General features: G+C 39.3%; 1 protein-coding gene across 1 annotated transcript; it reads right to left on the reverse strand.

Annotated features, from left to right (window-relative positions):
• Positions 1-194: 194 nt before the first annotated feature.
• Positions 195-9,283, reverse strand: LOC113683400 (zinc metalloproteinase nas-15). The gene is given in 17 exon segments (XM_089204255.1): positions 195-480; positions 582-674; positions 1,227-1,468; positions 2,041-2,135; positions 2,358-2,437; positions 2,645-2,869; positions 3,442-3,555; positions 4,095-4,203; positions 4,205-4,236; positions 4,388-4,501; positions 4,696-4,816; positions 5,396-5,538; positions 5,940-6,023; positions 6,253-6,344; positions 7,460-7,586; positions 8,044-8,217; positions 9,124-9,283. Coding segments are annotated over 17 exon segments (2,136 nt in total). The 5' UTR covers positions 9,185-9,283; the 3' UTR covers positions 195-250.
• Positions 9,284-14,297: the final 5,014 nt, after the last annotated feature.

The following is a 14,297-nucleotide window of genomic DNA, read 5'->3' on the forward strand; positions in this document are numbered from 1 at the left end:
AGATCTTGGGAGTGAAAGGGTTAAAGGTACAATGAGCTTACTACTCCACTTGTGAGATTTAAACTATTGTTGAGCTTAATTATTCGGCGCTTTGGGGCAGTAAACTAAAACCAATCAATCAAGTTATTTTTTTACAACTTTAATATGATGTGGTGCCGATGACAAAGCTGAACAACGAAAACAATACTCATATGTTACGTACGGTTATATGACTTTTATTCCTTCAAGAAATACAGTATTTAAGCGTTCGCTATGAAATGTATCGGTCGATCCATTCCCTGAACACTGAAACTCGTGCAAAAACCGTAAACATGCGCATAGCATTACAGTCGTTTGAACCCCAGCTAACTGCACCTTGGAGTACCCAGAATCCCCCGGAATTTTTGCAGACAAAAGGGCCGCCGCTGTCTCCATGGCAACCACCAAGTCGAGTTCCCGGAACTCCAGCGCATAGCATCGCTCTCGTTATGCCATTACCATCTGTGAGGAGAGAAATAGACGCAGGGATAAACATAGTCGTAGTTTTAGTCAATTTCAAAGCAATTTTATGGGGTAATTCTGGAGTGAAGGAAGATGCTTACTTTTCTTTTTGCAATCCGACTCTGACACAGGAGATATCTTGGCTTGCTGTAGTGTGTGATGAGAGTTACCAGGATGTCTAATCTTGCCCCAACCTGTAAGAACAATGATAAAAATAAATAATAATAATAATAATAAAAGAAAAAAAACAACAACAACAAATGGAAAAAAAGAAATAAAAAGTTCTCCTGGCATGAAGCGTGCGTAACGAACAGAGACCTACCGACAGCAGGAATACAATAGCTGACACAGACTTACAAAGCTGACACGCAAAAGTATTGTTTATTTTATGTGTAATTTTTGGTCAGCTTTTCTAGCTTGTTGGGGTGAACTCATCGGTAACATGAGAAGTGCAATTCAGTAGTTATTTCGATATCTGCCTATTAATTAATCCAAGTAGATATAATTGTATGTATCGTTTACACTTAAATTTGACATACAGCCCTTCCTTTTGATGGAGATGGTATTTACTCGGCTCAGGCTAGCCCTGTTTGCATCAAACTTCCCCTTAACATAAAACTTACGACTTCCCGATCTTTGCCATGGCAGTTTGGTTGTTGTCGTTTCGACTTCTTATTGCTAATGATATTTTCTTACTTCTAATGGCCCCTGTGACTTCTTTCGATTTGGCTACAAACTAAACTGACCTGTAATGTAACACGTTGTTCCAGCAGGCACAATGTAGTTTGCTCGGGGAAGACAAGCGGGCAACACTCGATCGTTAATGTTGGCAGCACGAGAAAGTTTGAGTAGAGCTATGTCGTTATTAATCCGTCTGCTGTCATATTGTGGATGTTTGATAACTCGTGACGCTCCTATATTCTGCTCTGTTCCCTCATTTCGGTGTCGGTTGTGATCTCCGAGCCGAATAACATAATTAGAGGGGTTTCTGTGCCAAAACAAAAAAAGAAAAGATATAGCACACTTGTTATGTCATAAAAATTACTTTGTTTGTAAGCAAGTTTTCTGGATAAAGTATATTTCCTCAATACCGAATTAAAAAATACGATTAAATTTACAGGCTTATTTGATTCACTACGGGGAAGCTTGTTACGATTTTCACAGTTTGAAAAAAAATCCAGTGTAGTTGTCTTATCTTTTTCATTTACAATCCCCTAGTGTTTCTAATTAGAGTTTAGTCCTCCCTGTTAATTAAGCCGTCATGGCTTCATATTTTAAGGGCAGTTTGTTTGAGATATTGACGTTGTTAGTTCACCAATAGTGCACTTGACGCTTAGAGTGTCACGCAACGCTCTCACCTCTCCTCAGACACATGACGTATTGGGGTTTTGAAGAGTTCTTTGGCCAGCTTTTGAAACCAAGGTCCTGGCTTCGAATTCGAGCCCACCAAATAATGCTATTTAGGTGTGAAAAAATAAACCAAAACTGATGCTATAAACGATAATTTGGTGCCATCGCAAACACCGCGATCACTTTTTTTTTTAAAGATATGCAACTTACAAGGTTGAAATGCAATGCGCTGCCGTGACAACCCAATATGGTGTTACCAGTGTTCCACCACAGAAAAATCCTCCTCGACTGTTATGTAAACCAACCTTAAAGAGATCATACGAATGAAAGTAAACCTGTTGGTGTAAAGATATTTCATCGACGCAAAACGGAAAGTAAGGTTTGTTAAGTGGTTAGCCTGTACCAGGTGTTCAGTTTGTAAACGGGACTCGATAATAGAGCACAAAGAAAAATGGCAGAAGTTTGGGTCGGCAGGGTTACGCGCGTTTACTGGCTGAACTCCCGGAGGGGGCTGTCAAGTTGCAAACCTGCCATGGCCAGGCACCCAGATTAGCGTCATCTCCTCCAATCACACGGCTGCTACCGAGAGGGGCAACACCGCAAGAACCTAGTAGAGGCAAAAGGCATGATAACGTTTGCGATGTAGTAACGGAGTTTTCTAAGTTAGCTCGAAGTTATCTAAACTTTCATCGACTCTCATCCGTCCCTAGGAATCTCTTTGAAACGCGAAGTTCCACCGACAGATTGTTAGACACGTTTCTGTCAGCCTTTTACATTGAATAACTGTCATTAAAAATTGCCATGTATAACGTACCTGAAGGAGGTTGATTTGTATTAGGAGGTGGAGGAATGTCAGTGCCCAGGGGTGGGGGTGGTTTGGTTCCTGAAATATTAAAAGAAAAAAGAAAAAGAAATGGAACATGAATAGTTTGAGCTAGGCTAGTTTCTCGTTCACCATTAAAGCAACTGGAGGGTCTCAAAGGGGTGACGGCTTTTACGGCTAATGGTTCATATTTTAGCCAATTTGCGGTTAACGGTTAACATCTTTCCATCGTTGTCACCAGAAATATAATTACGGTGAACTTTTTAAACGACTAACGGTTAAAATTTGCCTTAAGGTTAAACCATTAGCCGTTTTACGACTAACAGTAAATTCCATAGAGATATATCCTCCTACTGTTGTCGAGTTAATGATAATTGAAAATTAAATGTAGCTTATTTACACCAACTCACGTCTTACAAGGGGCTCCCACAGAAGGTAGGACCACTGGACCAGTTAGGAAGGGAACCAAAATTCAAATTACCTGTCTACAAAGTGATAATGGCAAATATCTTCAGGCTCTTTTTTTTTTTTTTTACAAAATCACTCGATCATTCATTCTTCATTGTTGTTATTCATATCCCATTCTGTATTCTAGTGATTTATAAGGCTCTGAGTCAGAGTAGGAAAAATAAAGAAAAATGAACAACGTGAACCCATAATCGAAACAAGTTTTCATGATTTGAATCAAACTGTACTTAGCTACACGATACCATATTGGGGCACAGTGCTCTTTTATTAAGAAATAGAACATGGATTTCCTTGCGAATTAGAAGATAATTTATAAATACCTCCACCACATAGACCGCAACTCTTTTGACACTTCTCCCGGACAATATCCATTTTCTCGCAGTCTCCTCGAGGGACGTGGTAGCTGCAATACTTGCCAGTGTCACGGCATTCACCTGAATATATAGGAGGGCCATTCAGTCAAAGAAATTACATTCGTAGATTGTTTTGTGTGCAAGCTAATTTTATCGAACGTTTGTAACACTTTTCTTAAGTAACAAAGGTTAATTTTTCCTGAGCAAAAAAACTTGTGGATCAGTGGGCCGTATTCCGGATCAAGAGATGCAGGCTCAAGTTCTGGTCGGGTCACTGTTTTGTTTTCTTGGACAGACATCTAACTCACAGTGCTTCTCCTCATCCTGAAGTGTTCCCAGGAATACAAATGCGTATATGTTGCCGGTACACGGTCGAAAAAAAGCCTAACGAAACGCTGAGTAATAATTCTTCGATAATCCGACATCGCATCCAGGAAAATAAAATACAACTAATCGTTTCCTAGTACTGAAACCGGAATATGCTGGTAGGATGGGCGTTCTGGAGCTCGAACCTAGATCGAGTTTAACACGCTAATCAACCACTAGACTAACACTTCCTGATCCCTCAAACTGCAGAGATAAAATCTGATGAATTTCATTCAAATCCAATGTGTACTTACCTGAGGGTGGAGTCGGTGGCATATCCGTGTCTGGTGGAGGAGGAGGTGGCATCTCTGTGCTTGGGGGAGGAGGGGGAGGAGGAGGTGCCTCGGTATCTGATGGCGGGGGGAGGTGGTGGATTAGTGTTCGGTGGTGGAGTTCCTGAAAAGTGAAAGAGAAAAAGGGGTATTGATTAACGATTTTTCATGAGGAAGGCTCGAGCTAAAGCAAAGTTTAATTAAAGCGTGATGCTCATGCAGTACGTAGTTAGTATCCAATACTGAAGTCTCTTCCATTGTTCTTCGAATATTACCTTCTGAACACAGACCACAGCTTTTTCTACATTTCCGTCTAACGATATCCATCCTTTCGCAATCTCTACGAGGAACGTGATAGCTGCAATACTTTCCAGTGTCGCGACATTCTCCTAAAATAAAAAAAAGAAAAAAAATTCCAAGTGATTCCTTTGCCAGCTGTGCGTCATACACAGGCAAACTACAGGGAACTGTGGCTCCTGCTGAAAATTTCCGTGAAATGTAAGCGTTATAGATAAGTAAATTGTAAACTTAAAGAAATAATGGAGACATATCTTTCGACCTTGGGCTGCACATATACACAAACCTGGTGGTTTATTTGTCGGAGGGGGAGGGTTTGGTCCGCCGCCACTTCCAGAACATTTGTACAAAAGTTTCATCTGAAGAATGTCAATTTTGCTTAGGCCTCGGCGGTTTCCAAGTGTTACCTGCCAAAAAAAAAGAAAAAGTCAGCTTTTGCATCTTATTTTTAAACTATCCTTGAAGATTAAGTAAATGAATGAAGATTAGAAGATGAATTTCGTCGGCTTTTTACAGAACTGACTTCGCTTCAAATCAAAACCGATAAAAAAAATTTTTCAGTTGTGAAATTACGGACATTCCAACGGTCAAGGTGTATCACTTAGAAATCGTGCCCCCCAAAAAATTAATGGTCCGTGACTCAATAAAATCACAAGAGCGGCAGATTTCAGACATCTTAAGAGGCGTGTGTTTTGGATAGAGGCAGAAATATATACAAGCGTTACTAACTTCGATCTAGTTCGAGTTGAAGCAAGTTCTTAAGATATTATTCAAGTTTCTTGGCGGTTTGAACGCCATACAGTTCATGAGCCACGAACTTAATTCGAATGATTCGAGTTTGGACCGACCCGATTCGGAAATAGTACGCCTATAAATTCAGACGCAGACTTCAATAAGCTGTTATTGCCATTCCTAGCTTAGTTCCAGTTAATAATCGCCGTTGCAATATTGTATACATCATACAATAAATTTGTCATCCAACAAACCCCTGATTTCTTTGCAACAATAGTTGGCCGTCCATTTCTGCTGAAAGCTCTCGCGTCATAATGCATGACACTTCCATAATCATATGGTGTTCCCAAGGAATCAATCGTCGATTTGCTATATTTGTTGAAATTGAATTCCATACCTATGTGAAAAAATTGATAATATCACTGCGAAATTGTATTATGATCATAGCAGGTATTTGCTGTAAATAAGTTTGGTTAGAAGAACTGGGGACATATGTAATATGGCGTATCGTATTTACTCATTTGAAGGCCACCGTAAATCCAAAGCTGCTCTCAATCAAACGCCAGAGATACGGAAATGATCGTGTGGTCCGTTCGTCCTGGTGAGCACAGGTCTCCCAAGCTCACGTCTCGAGACGCGAGCTTGGGACACCTGTGATGTGAGTGTAGTCCTGGGAAGGACTGTTGCCGGTAGTAGAGATTGACGTTTCATGAAAACCTCATCATCAGAGTTAAGTCGTAATGTTACCATCAAGTTCAAACTATAAAGGATGTATTGTAAAGTGTATGGCAAGAGTACCTCGTACAATGTTTTGTCGGTAGATGGTTACATATTCATCTCTGTCAGGCCTGGACTGTTCGTGGTAAAAACCGAGAGCGTGACCTATAAACAGCAAAAATTTGTTCAACGGTGACCCTTAAAGAACGGTATCTTATTTCATATAAGTTATATATCGGCATCGGCGTCGTCTTCGTTGTGAAGTTAATTCCGTAAAAATATTGATAACAACAATTTGAGCTAGCTTCAGAGAAGCTTAGCATCTTACTTTTAAAATTTACCCACAGTCAAATGTGGTAGAAGAATTATATCAAGCTAGTGATGTATATATTACCAATTTCATGAGCAACAACTCCTACGTGTAAACATCCTCTTCCGAGAGTGATGGCTTGCCTTCGTCCAGTCTGTCCAACCATTGATGAACACCTTTTGTTCAAATTCATAAATAAAACTGTGTAAGAGAGAGTGCTGTAATTGATCATCCGCTGTTAATGCTAAAATCATTGTTAATAGACATTGCTTTAAAGATGTTCATCATCGTTTATCATCTCCTCTAAGAACAAAAGCTTTACGAAGCCAGCTCACCAATACCTCTTCCCCAAAAACCCGTAGAAGCAAAAATTATATTCTGTCGATCAACTTAAAGTCGTATCCAGGTGTACTGTATCTCGTGATGTACAATTAACAATTGGTTTAAGTGTCAGCGTGCGGTCGAAAAAGGGAAGCAAGCGTAAGTTTGGAGAGTGCAAAATTAAAGCTGCGTAGTGGCTGATCAAGGTTCAACCGAGAGCTATCTTAGCTTCTTCAGTGTTCTTCAAACTTCACTAGTGCTTCCATGACCATGAACGCGTAGCTTACATAAGAATCAATTGTTAATTGTAAATCACAAGACCTAACACCAAGATACTATCTTAAGCTGAACAAGAGAATCTAACATGTTACAACAATTTAAGTGTAATAGGTCCGGAAAGTTTCGTGAAGATGAATTACCCCTACGACACATCAATGTGTGCGTACCCATCTTCAGTGGGCAAAATGGATATACGAAGCACGCACAGGCTTGCTTCTGACTTCAACCAAACAAATTAGAAATTCGTGTAGTTGTATATCATAACTACATGCATATTATTACTTATGATCCGTCAAATATTTTCACTCGCAGGCGATTCAGTCTAACGCGTAACGTGACCGAATATGCCCAGCTGAAATTGGGAAATATCCGATGATATTTTCTAAGTGATATTCCTCAATTTTCAAACTTCCCGTCAAATGCAATTACAATATTCCGTTAAAAGTTGATCTAAGGTGGGAGAACGTTTCGCTGTTTGGCGCTTTGCTTACACTTTTCCTCGAGCTTCGCTCACAGAAAACTGTTTGCTACTCAAATCAAATGATGTCCGTGGACAAATATGTCCGGCATATTTTTGTCCCAAATTTGGGGCTGTTCATATAGATAGCGAATTAGTGTTACCGGATACACGGCGATTACGTGTGCGCACGCACTAAAACACAGCAGATTTATTCTGATTGGTATCGCTTACCCTCCACCGCCCTGGAAATACGCATAGCTTCTCTCGTTTCCTCTTCTCTCCCTAAATGTGATACACGTGTTATCAGACCACATCTTCATTCCACTCCGAATAGCGTTCATTGCACTCGAACTCCGGCCTGTGGATAAATGGAAATAATGTAGCAACGCATTACAGAATAATTTTACGAAACTATTTATTTTACACGAATTGCCTGAATAATTGGCGCGAGTTATAAGATTAAAGCAGATGTGGGTATTCTTCTCTGAGCGCTTCAAGTTCCACGCTCTCATGCACCTTTCGTAACACGCCTGTAGCACCTGCCACACAATTCAAACATTGTTTCAGCTGTTGGATAAGTTTGTTTTTTCGCTGAGCACTTGTCATATAAGCTCAGAATGTTAGATTTCTCTGATTTATGAGATTCGAAAAGATGGAAAAACAGTGATTTGATAGAGGATAACTCAGAGGTGTGGACATGATAAAAGACAACTCCTTAGAATAGCCTATTCAGCAAAACGATCATTCCTTCTTGAATCTGGGATTCCCTGCAGTTTACTGTTAATCAAATAATTCGAAAACTTCGATAAACTCACGAAAACTGCTATCGATTTCGTACACCAAAACTCCGCCTGGCCACAAGCCCCTTCTGATGGCGCCACGGCTAGCTGGCGCGTCCACGTCTCATCCAGCCATTGCAGCAGCCCTTTGTTCAGCCGTAAGGATCATGTCTCCTTCAAAGAGATCAGGATTTCCAACTCCTATGTTCTCTACGCACCAGAAAAAATTGAAATGAGAAATTTAAAAAGACTATACAGATCCAATTATAGTATTTTGCTTTCGAAAAGCCAAAACCTAAAGCGAGTCCAGGTAGAGCGAAAAATTAAAATACCAGACAACAGCGAGAACTTAAGAGGGGTAAAACAAACAAAAAATATAGCGGAAGAAAATCTAGGTCAAAAGTTTGCTTTCGAAGAGGTATTTACCCACGCTGAAGACCATCCCTAGATCAAAAACACTTTAATTTAGCAATCAAATGATCAGAAAAAACTGTATGCCGCATAATTTGAATTGTATTTTGAAAATTCGCATTTCTGTTGACGCTTGCGAGACTGTGTCGGATTGTAGTAAGGTGGCCGCCTAAAAGAGGAAGGAACTCTTGCAAGGGAAGTTCTAACTATGATCAAATGACGGGCAAAAGATAGATCTTGTCTGAGCAGTCGCTTACTGGAGGAGGTCGAGTTCACCCACGAGAGGTTGTGGCACAGGGAGCTTCGTACGAGTTTGCTTTTCTCTCTCTATAAATAGTGATAGGCTACGCTAGAATTTACTGCTATGCCACAAGAGAAGATCAAGATACCACACTTCATCATTCAAAAAAAGCTTGAGATTTAAATAAAAGCGTTGCTAGGTTTTTTTAAGATTTCTGTTATCCACTAATTGGGGAGTGATGCTAAGTGGACTATAAGAACACCTAGTGTGGACTTCTTCGAAAATTGGATAGACGTCCATGAGTTATTCTAGTGAGCTCAGCTCTTAACGCGATATGGGTATTTATTTTGATTCTCGTGAACTTTCAAAACTGAAAGTGATTAAAAAATAACTGAAGAAGTTGGCAAAAGATCACTTTGATCATGGGATCTCCTAGCTTAACCTCCTTGGTTTTTCGTTCTTACCTTCCGGATTGTAACTCAAGGCACCGGCCAAACACACTGCAACAACAATGAACAGCAGCATTTTCTCAGCGATACAAAATGGGACTTGATCAAAAAATGTGCACTTTATATCCAGTTGAAGGAAACTATCTTATTGCTGCTAGAACGCAGCAGTGAATGACTTCTCTCGGATCCAACTAATCAAGCTGAAAAAGCGCCCACCCTTCTGTATCAATAACACGTGTGTGCTGTTAATCAAAGAACGATGCGTCTATTTACAAAGAATATGACCCGGGAACTTCTGTATTTACAAGGACATGGTTTTTGTCAACACTGGAAAAAAACATAGTGAAGAGCGACAGTAACTGCACTTTTTATCGTTTTATTTCACCTTTCGAGATGTGTGTTGCATACCATCTTTCAACAAACGACGCCTTCTAAATAAATGTTCCTAGCTCTATGCAGGGCTTTCGTCGCATATAAATTTGATATTGCCCTTTCTGAGGGTTAGGACAATCACTATCCGGTTCTTTGAAGCTCAGTGGTGTAGAAATATGACCGTAAAATTCCAAAAGTCTGAAGTTTTCGAGGTTGCGTTACACTCCGTACTGCTGTTTCTAGTATTTAGCTTTCTCAATCCATTTTTTTCTCAGCACCTCTCTTCCTTTTCCTAATCTTTATCAGGCCATATTCCACTCGCAACCAGTTTAGCTTTCAAAATAAACTGCTCGGATTTCTTTTCAAGCTGGGATCATAGTTTATAGAATATGCATATACCACCTTTGGTGAATGCAAATTATGTCCCTCTCAGCATGGTGCATCTTCAGTTCGTTTGGTTGACAGTCCTTTTAGTTCTAATGAGTTCCGAAGATATGTTGAAAATTAACGTATCACAGTCTTGAATCCTTCCCTTGTTTTCCTCACTTTTTTCACAAGGCACAGCAGTCATCTAGATCAATTTTTTCTCAATTTTATTCAGTTGTAAAAGATACAAGTTTCATAGTATAGCGGAATACATCTTTATAGTAATGCTACTTGAGTTATGATTTAACAGCTGTAGGTTATACATAGTTTTTCATCAGAGAGGGAAACACTAACTAATTGAGATACTCAACAGGCATTTATAAGACTAAAACTGGGTTTCAGTTTTAAGCATTTCGCGTGCAAGGACTGTCTCAAAATCTAGCCAATATAAGCTGGTGTTTGGTCGATCATTAAGATCGCGTGATGTGTTGTTTATAACCATATGGAATGGATAAAAGGCGTCCGTGCGTTGGACATCGAACTTCTGATTTCCGTTCTTTTTTATTTGGTGCAAAAATATCGTTCTTAGCCTGTTTTATGATCATGTAGCAAAGAATAACGTAAATGACGAAGTTAATGAAGTAGATAATGTAGTCAATGTGGATTTCCATCGCCTAGAAAGGAACAAAGAAAGTTAATAAGCTGTCTTCAAACATCACATTCATATGTTAAAATTGTTCATGGTCTTCATGATGTTACCTAAAACTTAGAATTATATGACAACTTAAAAGAGCGACGCAAATATCACTTGTATCCTCGATCGCAAAATTGTAACTACCTTTAAATCTTAAGTTCCACGCAGTTGCAATTCTCCAGCTGAATTTAAGACGAAATTCGGTAAGCTGGCAATAATTCAAGCCTCTAAGCTCAACACTAGGTGTTGTAAATCTCATGCATTTAAATTAAAGAAGAAAAGAAAAACTTACCAATGGAAAGGGTAAACGGTTGTAAATGTTGCCTCATTTACGGTGGTGTTGACGGCATTATTTGCTGATGAAGACGATACTAACGTTTGATTCGCAGCAGAAAAAAATTAAAGTTTGTGGCAAATTAAAACTGAGCAGATGAACAATTTTACTCGGACTCATTTATCAATAACTTGTTGGGAAATCTTTGAAATTAGCCACTGTAGACAATAAATCAACAAGTTAATCGCAAAGGAAACTTAAAACGTTATTCAAATATTCATTTCACCTGAAGAAATCGTTGAAAATAAAAGTAGTTGTCAGGAGGTTACTCCGTGAATAGACAACCAGTATAAACAATAGGTGGACATATGTTGAAGACAAGCAAGTCAAGTTCTATTCAGAAAGTTTCCGAGCTCAAACGGCGTAACGGTTGTGGCTGGGAAGACAATGTTTTAGACACGAAAGGGAAGACAGAGCTCAGGTTTTTAAATGTCATAAAAAAACGATCTTGTTGAGAGGTCACAAAACTAAATATTATGCCAAGCAAATTCTAAACTACATAAGCAAAAATTTCCGCTTCGAAACTTGGGTGGGAGAAGGGCGGGGGGAGAATTTGAATTAGGTAGGACTGTCTCCCCCTCACACGTTTTCGTGGGGAAAAACTGCAACTTCTCTGGGCCCTCACTACTACTTCGTCGCCTCTGCACAAAAATTGTCAGTGAAAATGCACGCCATTCAATTTGCCTATAAATAGGCTTGTATTTTCTATTTAAACTTAGAATGAAATTAATCAAAAAGTTGTGTCCTCAACTTTCACTTATTTCTTCATCATACTCCTATGCTTTGCTATGCCTTGCCGCGAAGACAAAAGTAACCAGAATCTCCCTTGAGTGGCTTTCCTTCGACAGCTCGTTGACAGTTCATATCTTAGGAACTGAGGATTTCCGCTTCGCCGCCGACTTCTCTGGGTAGTATGATCTGTAAATGTCTTTCACCATCGGCCAACATTCTCGGCATAGGAAAACTCCAGCAATAGTGTACACTACCACGATGAAAGTAACCATGACACGGACGTGGAAATCTACCTCCTCTTTTGAATCTGGAGATGACATTGTTTAAGCCCGTTGTTGCACACTGGTGTGGCAGAATTCATCGGCTGAAAATAACGAGAAGAGAATTTTCAGCTCGGTTCCCAGATGCTCTTTCAATGAAGAAATCTACAAGGACAGGATCTCTGATAAGTTTTTGGCGTGTCCTTAGTAGGAAGGAGAATTTGCCTCCGATTGGATTCCTTCTCAGTTCTCTCAGATTTATCTTGTGGGGAAGCGAACGTACTCTGAACAGCTTGTCAAAATTGATGTGGTGTTTTGCTAAATTTTATCTGATATGTTTTTTTCATAAGTTTGAAGAATCAATTTTGACAATTATTTACTCTTTTATTGTAAAGCAACTGTCATTTTGAACCAATCAGATACCGAAAGACAATTTTCACGGTGAAAAACTTGGAAAAGGCTGTCGTGCTTGCAAGATACGGGCTGAAGTTCGTTCAAATCCATAAAATTTGAATGCAAAGTATTGCAAGGGGCCATAAAAAGAAAGAAATGCGAAAAAAGAATTTAAAAAAAATTAGCCTAAACATCTGTCCATGAATTATAACAAGAGTAAGGAGTAGTTCCATTATTTTCTCTGGATGTAAAATATGTATTTGTGTAACGTTTACAGAGCCCTGACCATAATGATAAATGGACGTTCAATCGTTTGTCTCATGATATGGAGTCACTCTAAGTTTCTCCGGTTTTCTTTATGCGAAAAGAATCAGTGGATTGTGGATGTATGATGGACAGCTGTTTGTCAGCGAGTCATTTTGATATGCACGATGCCTCTGCTTTCAAACTAAGGTAGGTGCATATCTTCTAATATTGAAATGAAATGGAAATTTATCACATGAAAAGTTTGGGGCTAATTAAAGTCTCATTTTAAAAGTTAAGGCCTTTAGAACTTTTAAATGGTCCACTCAGGGAGATCCTATGTCGTAAGACAAGCGATTGAATGTAAATATCTAACAGGAGTATTTCTGTATGACTGGGAAATAAATTTTCTGAAATGAGATCGACCTCACATGAAATCTTCAATTGAGCCCTACAGGCTTACGTGATGTCAGAGGCATAAAACTGTGATGGTCTGGTCACTTAAAAACACAAAGAATAACAGCACAAAGATACTACTGCCTTTGTTTCACTGAAGCAACTAATGATCTAACCATCCTACAAAAAAAGACACTTTGAATTAAAACTAAAAGATCACTCAGTCAATGCACTGAGGCAGTTCGTTTTGAAATAAAATTGAAGTTATAAGGATAGAGCGAGTTTTGCATGGGGAATTAGAGACGAACAAATGACATGGACTGGGTCTTAGTGCGGAATGGAAGGGAACTGAGTACGAAACTGTTACGACAAGGCATTTATTGAAATTTAGGAGGTCTTAAAATTTCTATTCTTCAGTATCGGAATCAGCAAGTAAATTGTCAGTAAAAAGACTGATATGTGAATTGCGTCAGACTGAGCGAAGGGCTAACGCTTGAAACGTCAGCTTTTAAACTCTTTACGGTGGCCAATTTACGTTAACAACTCAGTTAATAATACTAAATTACCTTGTTGTACTCTCCCACCGACGCAGCACCACAGTTTCTTTAAAAACTTACTCCATTGATTCATTTGTATTTACGATAATTTATCATGCACTGTAGCTTTTTTTAAGCACGATGCTGCATCGCACTGAATTATCTTATCTGCTCCTTTCTTTGTTGTTGGTAGATGGCCATATCGGATCAATATCAGTATCTGGGCAACTGCCCACCTACCCCTCCCCTACCTCAACAACAGTCAATTGATAATAAGTTAGGGTTAATGTTGGGTTAGGGGAGGGGTAGGTGGGCAGTTGCCCAGATACTCTTATTGATCCGCCACATCGATATAAAGATCTGCAAGGAAAAAGGGAATTGCGGCGAGCCAGGAAAAGTATATATATTTATATAAGCGTAGATATAGTCGAGGTGTTACCCGGTTGCATCTAACATCCTTTTAAACTTTAGCAGAAACTGAAATCTATGAGGGACAAAGGGAGGGAAGCTGAAAAATTTAGAAATGATGAAGAAGAATATCACGTCAAAGCTTAGATGAGGTTGATGTAGGGAAGAGTAGCGTTCAATGTTTGCCTGTGTTATTGTTGTTTGATTTGTTTAGTCTCGTATACACAATCCCCAATGGCCTTAATACCGTTGCACGTAATTGGAAGCCGTTCAACTTCTAGAACGTTCTTCGTTCTCATTCACTAAGCTTCATATCTTCTTCGCTTTTATCAGCTCAGTTTTTCAATAAAATCGTGAATAGCCTCGTCGCACAACATTGTAATCGGTCAGTTGGTGACGTGTTGACTAGTTTCTTTACAATTTTAGTTGCAAATTTTGAATTTACAGGTTTTCGA

This window comes from Pocillopora damicornis, chromosome 4, assembly GCF_964200805.1.
Source record: "Pocillopora damicornis chromosome 4, jaPocDami1.2, whole genome shotgun sequence".
NCBI classification, from domain to species: Eukaryota; Metazoa; Cnidaria; class Anthozoa; order Scleractinia; family Pocilloporidae; genus Pocillopora; species Pocillopora damicornis.